The sequence below is a fragment of the Rhinopithecus bieti genome, unplaced genomic scaffold, assembly GCF_001698545.2.
Source record: "Rhinopithecus bieti isolate Rb0 unplaced genomic scaffold, ASM169854v2 scaffold_10712, whole genome shotgun sequence".
In the NCBI taxonomy this organism is placed as follows: domain Eukaryota; kingdom Metazoa; phylum Chordata; class Mammalia; order Primates; family Cercopithecidae; genus Rhinopithecus; species Rhinopithecus bieti.
The window spans coordinates 1301380-1316576 of NW_016806920.1; the positions used below are offsets into that span (position 1 = coordinate 1301380).

The 15197-nt window shown below is 37.5% G+C and overlaps 1 protein-coding gene across 9 annotated transcripts in view; it reads left to right on the plus strand.

The window, feature by feature from the left end:
- The window catches only part of IMMP2L (inner mitochondrial membrane peptidase subunit 2), a 929145-nt gene that overhangs the window by 62194 nt on the left and 851754 nt on the right, over positions 1-15197 (plus strand). For all 9 annotated transcript variants that reach the window (XM_017878669.1, XM_017878676.1, XM_017878675.1 and 6 more), the window contains one exon: positions 6961-7064. In XM_017878669.1, coding sequence (XP_017734158.1) covers positions 6961-7064 — 104 coding nt within the window. The remainder of the gene's footprint in view (positions 1-6960; positions 7065-15197) is intronic.

Here is a 15197-nt window from a genome sequence, read left to right on the forward strand (position 1 = left end):
TTTTGAGGTTTTATTTTTTTTTTTTTTGAGACGGAGTCTCGCTTTGTCGCCTGGGCTGGGTGCAGTGGGCGGATCTCCGCTCACTGCAAACTCCCCTCCCGGGTTCACGCCATTCTCCTGCCTCAGCCTCCCGAGTAGCTGGGACTACAGGCGCCCGCCACCTCGCCCGGCTAGTTTTTTGTATTTTTTAGTAGAGACGGGGTTTCACCGTGTTAGCCAGGATGGTCTCGATCTCCTGGCCTCGTGATCCGCCCGTCTTGGCCTCCCAAAGTGCTGGGATTACAGGCTTGAGCCACCGCGCCCGGCCAGTTAGTTATACTTTGATGTAGTCTCTTGGAATCTAGGATTTAAAATATTAATAACATAACAAGAAAATACAGATTCTGTGGCCATATCAAAGTATTATTTATGACTTTTAATTTCTACTTGATGGTTTAACTTCATTGATTTGAAAAAATTGTTTGCTCTATTTTTTTTTTTTTTGGTTTTGAGGCAGAGTCTCGCTCTGTTGCCCAGGCAGGAGTGCAGTGGCATGGTCTGGGCTCACTGCAGGCTCTGCCTCCCGGGTTCACGCCATTCTCCCTGCCTCAACCTGCCGAGTAGCTGGGACAACAGTAGTTGGGACTACAGGCGCCCACCACCACATCTGAGTAATTTTTTGTATTTTTTAGCAGAGATGGGGTTTCATTGTGTTAGCCAGGATGGTCTCGATCTCCTGACCTCATGATCTGCCTGCCTCGGCCCCCAAAGTGCTGGGATTACAGGAGCGAGCCACCGCGCCCGGACGTTGTTTTTTTCTTTTAATAAAGCTTTTGTTTTAGTGAATTACAGAAAACTGTGGTTCTTATATAGTGCTATAGGAACAGCCTCCCAATTCAAGAAGGTTTTTCTTTAAAAATGTTTTGTTGATATTCATAAGTGTTAGATAAATAAATAATATAGTTTACTGTGTTGTGATTACCATTATTTCATTATGAATAATAAAGCCCTATTCAACTATTTCTAACTCTTAAATTGCCTAACTTGGTGAGACACAAAAAATTTCTTACTATACTTACTTATCTAGAATATGTTTTCATTGAAAGAGATGTATACATTATTTAGATAATGTATATTCTAGAAACTGTCTGATTTAAATAGCTTTTAAAAACCTTTAATCTTTTAGACTTTATAGAAATATTATTTTCCAACCACTGTTCTGGGATTAGGTGTACAAAAATGGCTAAGACATGGTTTCAGCAGTTGAGAAACTTAGACCTGAGTGAAAAGAGTCCTACCTGTGGGCAGATACCTATTAAGTACCTGCATTGCTATGGGAACGCACATGAGGGAGTAGCTAATTTAAACCTGTGGAGGAAATAAAAGGTAAAAGAAAACTCTGTTGCTTCCTTTGTAAAATCAACCAATGTCATTCAGGTGTTGACTGTTGATTCTAATATTTCACTATTGGAAGTTAGACATGCTTCCTTCTGTTTTCTTCCCTTGCATAAATCTTTTGTTTATAATGCTTTACCTTTTGGTTCTAACAATTACAATTAGAAAAGTTGGGCATTTGAGTGATTCTATAAGGGAAAGATGAAGTTAAAATTTGGGTCAATGGAGACTTTTCTATGTCCAGTGTTGGAACACCAAGATGTAATTTTCCAATTTCCTTAAGGGAACTGCAGCATGTTTTATATTTTTATATTTTTTAAAGGCTTTACAGAGGAGTCCCCGTCAGATAAGGACTTTGACAAATGACTAGAAGTTTCCAAGTGGAGAAAAAACATTCTTGACAGAAGGAAGTCTGATGATGAGGCATTCAAAGAGTGGGTTAGAAACTGGAGCTGACTTACGAGTCTTCCAGTATGGGGGATAGGGTAAATGGTACTACTGTTAAATAAGGAGGGGAAGTGTATTTGGGGGCTGGAGTAGACTGGAATAGGATCTTTGTTTTGACCTTGTTAATTTGGAAAATGTTTGGAAATTCCACCAATTGATTTTTTTAATTCTTTCCACTAAAATGTGTTAATTACCTGCAAAGTGCCCGATCTCAAAAATATAGGCATAAGAAATAATTCTCAAAACTTAAAAAAACAAGAGCTTATAGACTCTTAGAAAGAGAGATAAGGGAATGATTATAATGCACATTTAAATATTATGATAGAAATAATCATAGGATGTGATGGTGAACTTGGGATTTTTGATCTTATGAGTTACAGTCACAAACTTCAAAAAAAAAAAAAAAAAAAAAAAAAAAAAAAACAACCAGTAAAAGAGACCAAGAAGAACAGTCAGAAATAATTAAATCACCTTTTGTTCCTTTACTATTATGGCAAGAAAAAAAAAAAGAAAAGAAAAACCAAATGCAGTGAAAGTACAATAGGGAGGTTTTCTCTTTTTGGTCCAGAGTCCAGATAGTTTCCCTCCAGGTCACCTTTACTGTGTCGGTTATATAGAAAGAAGAATACAAAGAAATGAGGGAAGAGGACCTGTGGATACTGAGGTCAAAGACAGAGAGGAAGAGGGAGATAGAGAATTTGAATGAGAAGTATGAATGAAATAGAGAGTGTACCCTTGTGGAAGCTCAACTTTTAATAATCTAACCTACTGTTGTGATGACAAAAGCTCCGTTCCCTAGCACCATGGCTCAGTAAAGCCCTTTGGACTTATGCTACCGTATCGACTCTGTTCCTCACTAGGGAGAGCAGAGAGTACAGACCTGCCTAAAATTAAAATTGTGATGTAGTAATATCAATAATAGAAGTTATTGAGAGGTCACCTATGGGCCAAGAACTACCATAAGCACTTTAAATGAATGATCTTACCAAATAAGGTAGTGTAGTTCACTCTTGAACAATGACGGGGTGAGAGACCCAACTCCCATGCAGTCAAACATTTGTATGTAACTTTTGACTGCCCCACACCCCACAGCTTAACTACTAATAGTCTACTTTTGACCAGAAGCTTTCCTGTTAACATAAACAGTTGAGATTAACACATATTTTTATATGCTATATGTATTATATACTATGTTTTTACAATAAAGTAAGATAGAGAAAATAAAATGTTATTAACAACATCATAAGAAAGAGAAGAAGATTTCTATTTCTTAAGTGGAAGAGGATCATCATAAAGGACTTCATCCTCACTGTCTTCATATTGAGTAGACTAAGGAGGAGGAGGAGAAAGAAGCGGAGTTGGTCTTACTGTCTCAGGGGTGGCAGATATGGAAGAGGTGGAAAGGGAAGCAGGAGAGGCAGGCACACTCAGTGTAACTTTTATTGAAAAAAATCTGTGTATTAGTGGAACCATGCAGTTCAAACCTGTGTTGTTCAAGGGTCAACTATATTTGTAAAGCCCTTAAACAGTGTCTTGCACATGGTGAGCACTGAATATATCTGGCTATTGTTATTAGACTAGGACACATGGTAAGTACTTGGTAGGTATTGGCTATTATTATTTAATTATTAATTAGATAATAATCATCACCATTTTCCTAGTAGTGTATGGCATAATGAAGTTAAATAACTTGGTGAAGATCATATAACTAGAAAGAAATGGAATCATTTCTAAGTTGGAGGTGACAGACTGATTAGTGTAGATATAGCATGAATTACATAATGATTGGTGCTTGAAATATGATGATGCTAGAGAGGAAAGAAAACATGTGCCAAAAGTAGAAGACATTATGATTAAAAAAAGATCCCTTTAGCTTGCTGACTGGTTGGATGAGAAGTAAGAAGACAACTAAGATTTTTAAGCTGGTTGACTGGGAAAGGGTAAACCGAATGTAAGAAAATAAGAAAGGACTGGGCATGGTGGCTCCTACCTGTAATCTCAGCGCTTTGGATGATAAGACAGGAGGATTGCTTGAGGTCAGGAGTTCAAGACCAGCCTGGTCAACATAGCAAGATCCTCCCATCTCTAAAAAACAAACAAACAAACAAAAAAAAAAACAAAAAAAAAAAAAAAAAAAAAAAAAAAGAAACCAACTTAGCTGGATGTGGTGGTATGCACTTGTAGACCTGTAGTCCTAGCTACCTGGGACCTGGGAGACTGAGCCCAGGCATTCAAGGCTACAGTGAACTATGATCATGCCAGTGCACTCCAGCCTGAGTGGCAGAGCGAGACCCTCTTTAAAAAAAAAAAAAAGAGGCCAGTGCAGTGGCTCACATGTGTAATCCCAGCACTTTGGGAGGCTGAGGTGGGCGGATCACGAGGTCAGGCGTTCGAGACCAGCCTGGCCAATATGGTGAAACCCTGTCTCTACTAAAAATACGAAAATTAGCTGGGCGTGGTGGTGCGCACCTGTAATCCCAGCTACTCAGGAGGCTGAGGCAGAAGAGACTGTCTCAAAACAAACAAACAAAAAACCAAAAAAAACCTTTTTATTATTAGGAAGTGATAACAAATTCCATTTTAATCTTGTTGAATTTTTTATCAGGTAGTCAAGTGAAATGACTAGCAGGGAATTTAAAACTAAGTTAGAGATCTAGGTATTATCTCCAAAGGAGTTGGTGAAAGCTCTGGCAGTGTTTGAGATGTTCAAGGATAACCAGCGTTTTTCAGCTGCAAAACCCTGGATCAAAAATAGTGTCAGGATAATAGCCTCCAGGCAGAATTTTGACATATTTGTCAACTCTTGCTTTGTAGAAAATCTACAAATAATTCCAGGAATTTTTAACAAAAGGCATGCTATTACTGCTCCAGGGACTGGCTGTTGCCCTGTGTTCACTGTTTTCCTTGCTTCTGCCCCGGTTGCTGTTGTTGTGTCTCCACTGGCTGCTGTCATCAGCTCCTCAGTGAAGGCGGAGAGCCTCAGTTGTTGCTTGGCACCTTTCCTATCACCACGGAAATGGCCACTTCCCATGGTAGCATTCTTGGAGAGTCAGAACTCAAATCAGCAAGAAACAACCAACTACATCAAAAAGTGGGCTGAGGCTGGGTGCGGTGGCTCACACCTGTAATCCCAGCACTTTGAGAGGCCAAGGTGGGCAGATCATGAGGTCAGGAGATGGAGACCGTCCTGGCTAACATGGTGAAACCCCATCTCTACTAAAAATACAAAAAATTAGCTGGGCGTGTTGGCGGGCGCCTGTAGTCCCAGCTACTCAGTAGGCTGAGGCAGGAGAATAGCGTGAACCCGGGAGACGAACCTTGCAGTGAGCCGAGGTCGCGCCGTTGCACTCCAGCCTGGGCGACAGTGAGACTCCATCTCAACAAACAAACAAACAAACAAAAACAACAGAAAAAAATGTGGGCTGAGGACATGAATAGACAGTTCTCAAGAAAAGATATACAAATGGCCAAAAAGCATATGAAAAAATCCTCATCATCTTTAATTATCAGGGAAATGCAAATCAAAAGCACAATGCAGTACTACCTCACTCCTGCAAGAATGGCCATAATGAAAAAATAAAAAAAAAAAATAGATGTTGGTGTGGATGTGGTGAACAGGAAACACTTTTACAATGTTAGGGGCAGTGTAAACTAGTACAACCACGATGGAAAACAGTGTGGAGGTTCCTTAAATAACTAAAGTAGATCTACCATTTGATCTAGCAATCCCTAGCAATAATAGGTATCTACCCCGAGGAAAATAACTCATTATATGAAAAAGATGTATGCTTGCACACACATGTTTATAGCAGCATAATTTATAGTTGCAAAAATATGGAACCAGCCCAAATGCCCATCAATCAACAAGTGGATAAAGAAAACATGATGTGTGTATATATACACACACACACACACACACACATACACATACATATATTACTCAGCCATAAAAAGGAACGAAATAATGTTATTCACAGCAATCTGAATGGAATTGGAGACTATTATTCTAAGTGAAGTAAGTCATGGATGGAAAACCAAACATCGTATGTTCTCACTGGTATGTGGGAGCTAAACTCTGAGGGCACAAAGGCATAGAATGATACATTGGACTTTGGGGACTTGGGGGAAAATGTGGGTGGTGGTGAGGGATAAAAGCCTACACATTGGGTACAGTGCACAATGCTTGGGGGATGGGTGATGGGTGCACCAGAATCTCAGAAATCACTACTGAAGAACTTAATTCATGTAACCGAACACCCCCTTTTCTTACAAAACCTATTGAAATAAAAAATGAAAAAAAATTAAAAAACAGTGCAAAGGCTGTCTTAGCTCTTCTAATTATTTTGTCCCCCTGTTCTTGCCTCAAGCTTGTTGTTCATTGGCTTTGTCTGTACCCCTGTCCAAATGACTGGTTTCATAGTTCCCCAATCAAATTTTTGTTCCTGTATGGTTCCTGACCTTCAGAAAAATTCTTACACAAAATGTTTCTCAGTTCTTGATCCATTAATCCTCAGGCACAGTTAGACTTCTCTGAATCCTAGGATGAAAGCCCCTTATTAGGCTCAAACTGGGACCAGGACCCTTAGGACATGTGCCCTTTTGAGAAAAGAGAGGTCGAATTGGGAAATCCATACATTTAATAATGATAATCCTATCACATCTTTCTTTTGCCCTCTTCAGTTCTTCATATGACTGTGAAGATTTGTGGATATGACTGTGATTTGGGATTATTTCTTCTTTTCCCTAGATGGAACAATGATGTGTACTACTGTGGAATTAGATTCTATCTGGATATTTTGTTGGGAGGTTTGACTCATTTGACTCACTTCTTCCTCATGTTTTTATATTATTCTTAAGGCTTTTCATACCTCTTTACTGGAGTTTACTAAAGATTTTAATGTCTAGCACACGTTCCTTTCAAATAAGTATTGGCAATTTATTTTTTTCTGGTTCATCTGTGAAGAATCCCAATGAGCCTTTTTGAAAACTCATCATTTACAGTTACTTTAGAACAGCAATTTATAGAAAGGTACTGTATTAGAAATGTTTTATTTCACTCCACTCAAGCTATGAAGTGCAAGAACCATGAAGATTGAAAAATACAAATGATAGATGTGTCTCTTTCTCCTTATTTTCTAGCCTTCTTTGAATCCTGGGGGGAGCCAGTCATCTGATGTCGTGCTTTTGAACCACTGGAAAGTGAGGAATTTTGAAGTACACCGTGGTGACATTGTATCATTGGTGTAAGTAACACAGAAGCATACTATATTTGTATATAAAATTATTTATACTTATGCTGATTGAAATGGCAATCCATTGTTAATATCATTGCCAGTTATTAAATTGAATACATGTTAAATATAATGTGTTTTAAAAAAATCAATTTTGCAGTGTAACAGTGCTCTAAAAAGAATTTTTTGTGTTTAAAATATGTTCGTTGACTAACATATTTGGATTGGGTAAAATGTATTTAATGTTGATTAGAAATTATTAAAAATACATGCATTTAGTATTACTTCGGAATATTTTGAAATTTTGCATTTTGGTAAGCAATTTTTTTGTTACCTCAATGTTTTCTTGGTTTGTATAGATGAAAAGTATCCCTAGAAGGTGATAATTATGACATGAGAATCATTGACATTTATGTACATCAGGAGTTTAACTGAAAAAGGAAGATTGAAAGACTAGTACTGGATGCTTCTGTTTGGGGCCAAAAGGTGGCACTGTTTCACTGTTATAATATTGTGACTGGTCCGCATAAAAAATTTCATTCGGGTCTTAATGTGAAAAAGGAATGTCAAAGTGTGCATAACTGACGCAATGATATAACACGTAGTCCTAGGACATGCTTAAATGGTTTGGAGATTTCTGTTTGTTTGCTTTAAAAGTAAATTTACACTAGGAAGACTGCAGCCAAACTTGTCTAATTTCTTCACGTTTCAAATACTTATAGTATGATTCCCTGTTATGCCAGTTAGGGGAAACAATTAATGTAGCAGTGTTACTGCCATTTGATTTGGCTACAGTAAAAACCTGCTACTGGGTAAATACCTTTCCCATTTGTATTTCTGATTCTTGAATTGGAAGGATTTTTTTCTTGTTGGATGGTAACTGAAAATTGTTTGGTAAAAGCACGACATTGTCTGCTTATTTGTACTTAACTTTGGCTAGTGCTTTGTGGAAACAGATATTCTATAAATGTGTTTCTTTCAAGACTATTCTACCAGTATTCATTTGAAGACATATTAACCAACTCTGGTTAGTGACTAATGAAATAAATTCAAGTGGAGTTTTGTATGGCAGACATCCAAGGAGGGGGATTAAATGCTTCTCAGGTTTTGAGTGCTTTTAAAAATATTAACCTGCTCTTTGAAGTGTACTTTTATTTTGTCATTCAGAGTACTATTTTTGCAACCTCCTAAACAACCTTTTCCATGCTGGGTTAGCCTGTCATATGCTCATTATTCTTTTGCCTTTGGTTTGACAAGGTTACATCCTCACTTAGTTGGTGATGGAAAGGATACCCACCCAAGTGAAAGAGGTCACACTGTACACAGACAATTGTGCAGTATTTTTTTTCCCTGTGAGAAACATACTATCTGTAACCAAGTGGACTTGAGTAGATAATTGAAAAATAAAACAAGGTTCCTTGATATTCAGGGTTGCATGGGTTCATAAAAGTACCCTGCCATATCATGGAGTATATTGAAAAGAGCACATTACTCTTTTATGTAAATATTCATAGTGATTGATATTTATTATATACATTAACTTCAAAAATATTCTATTCAAATTGGGATTGATATATAAATTATAGCTATTCCAGTTGAACTGTGTTTTTTTCTGGAGACAGAGTCTCCCTCTGTTGCCTAGGCTGGAGTGCAGTGGTGTGACCTCGGCTCATTGCACGCCCCGCCTCCAGGGTTCAGGCCATTCTCCTGCCTCAGCCTCCCGAGTAGCTGGGACTACAGGCACCCGCCACCACACCTAGCTAATTTTTTGTATTTTTAGTAGAAACGGGTTCCACCTGACCATGATGGTGATGGTGGTTTCACGAGACCATCCGTGTTAGCCAGGATGGTCTCGATCTCCTGACCTTGTGATCCGCCCACCTCGGCCTCCCAAAGTGCTCGGATTACAGGTGTTAGCCACCGCCCCCGGCCCAGACTGTGTTTTTAGTGACTCAGTTATGCGCTATATCTTTGTCATGTACAAATAACACAAACTTTCACATGCTTGTTTTTAGGAGGAGCCATTTACATAAAAGACTGCTTAGTTACTAGTATTACATGTTTAACAACAGATGATCATGAAGCAATGTTGTTACTTTGAGAAAAAAACAAAAAATCTGATGCTAAATTCTTGTTTAGCATTATTTAAAGTCTTTCTTTAGGTCAGGGTCAGGTGGCTCAGGCCTGTAATCTTGGCACTTTGGGAGGCCAAGGTGTGTGGGTCCCTTGAGCCCAGGAGTTTGAGACCAGCTCGGGCAACATGGTGAAACCCTGTCTCTACAAAAAATACAAACATTGGCTGGGTTTAGTGATGTGGGTCTATAGTTCTAGCTACCTGGGAGACTGAGGTAGGAAGATTGATTGAGCCTGGGAGGTCGAGGCTGCAGTACTCTGTGATTGTGCCACTGCACTCCAGCCTGGGTGACAGTGAGACCCTGTCTAAAAAAAAGTATCTTTTTAGTCTTATGAGCAAAAATGCTTTCTAGCCTATATCCGTGTATTTTCATACAAGTTAGAAACTGCTTCATTTTAGAAGATTGATGTTGGTTTGATTACAGTTCATAATATACATTTAATTTATGTCAAATATTGAATATTTGCTTTTCTTACATAATGCATCAGTTTGGTTTTAACATAGATGATAATTTTTGTTACTACATTGGAGCATCCTATTTAAGAAATGTGTGACGAATACAGAAATGTGTATTAAAATGTTCAATTTAAAGCTAATTATAAAATATACTTTGTAATTTTGTTTAGAAATTGATATTAACAGTATACTTCATTGATAAGTAATCTTTGAAAACCTTTTATATTAAAAAAGTATAACCTTTTATATTAAAATTCTTGAGACAGTGTATTCAGAATGTGTGGGAATACAACATTTCTACTATAATATTTATGCTTTTCTGGAAAATTTGCAGTTTGCAAATTCTTACTTAAATCAGTAGGGCTTATTCAACTTCATAACCAGAGCACTGATGAAAACAATAACAATCTCAATAAAAATACTAACACAGTTTATAAGACATGAAGTTTCTAATAATTAAACGACAGTAAAAGTAATATTTTACTTAAAACATAAAAGGTGGCAATAGCATAGTGGTAGGTGGTATAAGGAAGAGTTGAGGCTGTCCATGGATACAAGGGCAGAAAGACGTTATCATCAGAAGTCATAAACAGAGAAAAGCTTGTAAGTTTTATACAAAATGTTCTGATACCAGAGTTGTATGCTCTCCTCATTGTTTTGTGTTATTTTGTTTTATTTATTTATTTATAAACAAAGATCATGGTTAACTTTGCAATAGCACTTCTAAGAGAAAGGTTGAATATATAATACTGATTGCTTCCTGGTTTCCTGCCATTAGAATATGTAGCCTTCAGTTGCCTTTACTAATGAAGCAAAACGTTAATGATCTGGGAAAAAAATTACATATGAACCAATGTAACTTCTGCATTACACTGAAATCTTTTCTCCATTTACCAATTGTCTATGTTAATTCATGTTGCAGAAACACACACTATAGCAAAGCAGACTGTCCTTTCTATTGGAAGGGGTTTTGTTCAGAGTTGGTTGACCAGTGTTGTTTCCTATAGCATGGGATGTCTGGCAGAGGGAGGTCGGTGCATATTATTTTTTTGCATATCTTTCTTATTTTTCACTGTCTCTTTCTTTCTTGTAAAAAGTTGGTCACAGTGAAGTTACTGTTTAAGTATGTTATGTTATTCAGTAGCTATGTTTACTTAATAACATTACTGATTGCACAAAATATGATTTGCTGTCATCAAGTCCTCAGTATATGTAGGTGGCATCATACTCTCTTAGTGATTTACAAACTCATAGTGGTGATTAAGGAGGAACTTCTATACCTTGGAATTGACTTTTCATTAACCTGTGTGATGGCCTTCCTGGCTTAACATAAGTTACACTATTTCACAATAATATATCACTTAACAAGTCCATTGGGACAGAGGTTCTTTCATAATAAAGTCCTAAATAATCACATTTAAAATTGTTTTAACTTTATTTTGCTTTTATTTGTTTTGAAGAAAAGTTGCAAAAATAATATAGAGAGTTCCCATAAATCCCCTAATGTTAACATTATATAGAACCATAGTTCAATTACTGAAACCAGGAAATTACATCAGTAGAATATTATTAGTTCTAATCTATAGACCTTATTCAAATTTCATCTGTTTTCCCACTAATGTCTTTTTTTTGGGCGAAGATCCTACTCAAGATCCCATATTTTCATTTTTTATTTTTTATGTCTCTCTAGTCACCTTTAGTATATGACAGTTTCTTGATCATTGTCTTTTATGACATTGACACTTTTGAAGGGTACTGTTCAGTTATTTTGCAGAATGCTGCTCAGCCTCTTTAATGTTTGATGCCAGACTCTCTTTAAATGGAGAAGCACTAATGTTGATGGCAGTTGCTGAGGCTGAGGAAGCTGCAGCAGTGGGAACCCCTGAATGAGGGAGAAACTGTCTGAGTAGGCAGTAGGGCCAGCTGGGGAGGTGGATACCACAGAGGCATAGGAGAAGGAGATGGTAGGATTTCTCTTTCAGGCATGGGTTTTTTTTTAGTTTCTTGGAACCACATACGTGGGTCATGACTACAAGGGTTCAGGGGTTCTAGAAATAAGTCTACCGAGTCAAATTTATAGCTGCTAGGAAGCAAAGAACAGAGCTGTGTGGGTGGGAGAAAAGGCCACAGTTTATAGAGAGCTAGAAAGGAAGGATGAAGGGATTCCTTTCTCTTCCTTTCCTCTTAATCTGGATCACAGATTTCACTGTATTGAGCCAGTGTTCAGTTCTATAGTAGAAGGTTGGTGTAAGGGAATTCTTTGAATGAGCATGCCTGTAAGTAAGCATTGTGCTAAGTGTTTTGAGTATGCTGTTTTTATTTAATTCTCACAATAGCTGGAGATAGTATTTTTTAACATAATGAAACAGATTTAGAGCAAGTGCATAGCAAATAAAAAGCAGGGCCAGAATTTGAATCCACATTCATTTGACTGTAAGCCTGTACTGTCTGATAGAGCAAGCACCTGTAGTTATTGAACACTTGAAATATGGTGATTGCTGCTTGTTAAAATCATAATAATTTGGATATATTCTTGCAAATAAATATATTACTAAAATTCTACCTGTTTCTTTTTCCTGTTTTTCTTCTAGTTTTATTTTATAAGAGATTGGGTCTTGCTATGCTGCCCATGCTGGGCATGAACTCCTGGGCCTAAGTGATCCTCCTGTCTCAGCCTCCTGAGTGGCTGGGACTATAGGCAAAACCAGGGCATCTGGCTGATTCTTCCTTTTTAAATATGCCTAGTAGAAAATGTAAAATTACACATGTGACATACATTTTATTTCTATTTGATAACACTGTGTTTAAATCTTTTCCCATTATACACTGCTGCATCCCTGGAGTGTGTCTGAAGTGAACTAAGATGAAATCCCAAAGTCTGAGATGGACAACTCTAAGGTAGTTGCTATAAAGCAAAGGTAGACTTCTAAAGATAGGTAAACACCTGGTGTTGGTGAGAGTGCTGGAGTGATCAGGTCCAAAGACAGAGAGAAAAAGACACATAATCTATGGTGAGAAAAAAAAACAACCATAATATTTTTAAAGTATTTACTGACTGCTTATGTTTTTTTGTAGCCATTGGGTTAGGAGTTCTAACTTCACTTTTATTTGATTCTAATTAAGAAAAACCAATAAAGTAGGTATTATTGTTATCCCTGGTTTTATAGATGAGAACACTAAAGCATAGAGAGGCTAAATAACCTGCTTAAGGACATAGTAAATATTAATAAATGGCAGAGCAAAGACTTGAATTGCCTCACATCAAAGCTGTGCCTTAACCATCATCCTATAATGTCTCCATGTAATGGGGTACCATGCTATGGTTGAGTAACATTGATTCTCACCAAAGAAGTCATGCTGGCCCTGGTATGTCTACATCTCTTATTTTACTTCCATTTCTGTAGTCAAATTTCTGATACAGTGGTTCCTGAAATACATTGTAGTCTCCTCATCGATAACAATAATACTGTATTGTGAACATATAGTGTGCATATAGTTTCAACAGCTGGTTTTTGTCATGCTGAACTAATTGCCACTTTCTGACAGATGGCCAGTATAGTGTGGTGGCTGCTTCTCTATCGATAAGTATGAGCAAAGAGTCATAAAGATTTGAGCCAGGGAAATAGATGAAATAGAATAGAGCCTTGGAAACAAAATGAAAGGTTCTTTGTGTCTTGAGTGCTTGTAAATCTTGAAAGGTCCCTTGACCCACCAAGGAAATTAATTGGAACCTGCTAAAAATGGAATTTCATGTTTTGCCCACAGTAATGATAATACTGAATAATGACCCATAATTGTATTAAAAGCCAGTTATCAGTTGAGCTGGGAAAATATAATTGTGTATACTTATCTGTTCTATCGTACTCATTCCCAATTTTTAAAACCTATGACCAAACAATTTTCTGAGTTTGTAGTTAATATAGTACATTTAGGAACCAAATATAGAAAGACCATGACTTTTACAGAAAGATTCTTTAGGGAGGATGGAGTACCTAGGTTTCTAGTTTTTTTTGAATTGACAGTAAAATGCTGGGGAGGGAAATCCTGTGTTGCAGTTTATTTTTGGCACTTTCAATTATCCATAGTAATTTGCAGTCATTACTAAGTATATGTACAAGTGACATTTTTTAAATAAAAAAATGAGATAGTGTAAGTATTATTATTATTAGATATAGATTAAACTGATTTTTAAATGCTGTTCATAGCCATATAAAAAGTTGGTATCCTTGGCCGGGCACAGTGGCTCATGCCTGTAATCTCAGCACTTTGGGAGGCCGAGGCGGGTGGATCATGAGGTCAGGAGATCGAGACCATCCTGGCTATGGTGAAACCCCGTCTCATACTAACAATACAAAAAATTAGCTGGGCATGGTGGCGGGCATCTGTAGTCCCAGCTAATCGGGAGACTGAGGCAGGAGAATGGCGTGAACCAGCGACACGGAACTTGCAGTGAACCGAGATTACGCCACTGCACTCCAGCCTGGGCGACAAAGTGAGACTCTGTCTCAAAAAAAAAAAAAAAAAAAAAAAAAGTTGGTATCCTTAAGACAGTCCTTAATAGCAATTTGTTTTCTTAAGTAGGATAAATTGTCTTCACAGTGCTTATAAACTTAATTATGTAATAAGACATTTTCTTAGTTCAGAGACAAACTACAGCTTAGAAGTGTTTTGTAAATTTCAATTTTGAATTACTGAGATTTTGTGTTAATGTAACCATAGGAGATATATATAGCTTCTGCTCATCCTATTTTATAAATTTTATATCCTTTGAGGTAACTATAAGTTATCAAAGAACAAAATTATACAGGCAACATTCTATTAAATACTAGTGCTTATGTTTATAAATGTTTTTATTTTTACTTTGAAATAATCTAGTCTCTGAGAACGCTGTTTCTTATATTTATAAAATTGAGTAAGTACAAGACAGCATTTACAAAGGACCTCCCAAATACACGTTAAATATTATATGTAAGGAGTCAGATTTAGCTATTGAGGAGAAGCATTTTGAATATGTTTACATAATAATTACAACAGAATTAATATTTTAGAGTAGTAAACAGTTTAGGTTTCAAGCAGGAAATAGAACACAAGGCAAATCAACCATCACATAGGTGTGTCAACCTATCTTAAATACTTTTGGAATCAGTAAGATATAGAGGCATACATAAGGATAGGCCACCGATCAGTCAGTGGCTGCTTTCTATTTCTGGCTGTAAATGGACTAGTTTATTTCAAACTAAGGCCTACGCTGTGAATAATGAAAAAAACTGGATTAAAAAAATGTATATGGCCGGGCACGGTGGCTCATGCCTGTAATCCCAGTACTTTGGGAGGCCGAGACGGGCGGATCACGAGGTCAGAAGATCGAGACCATCCTGACTAACACGGTGAAGCCCTGTCTCTACTAAAAATACAAAAATTAGCCGGGCACGGTGGTGGGCGTCTGTAGCCCCAGCTACACGGGAGGCTGAGGCAGGAGAATGGCGTGAACCCGGGAGGCAGAGCTTGCAGTGAGCTGAGATCCGGCCACTGCACTCCAGCCTGGGCCACAGAGC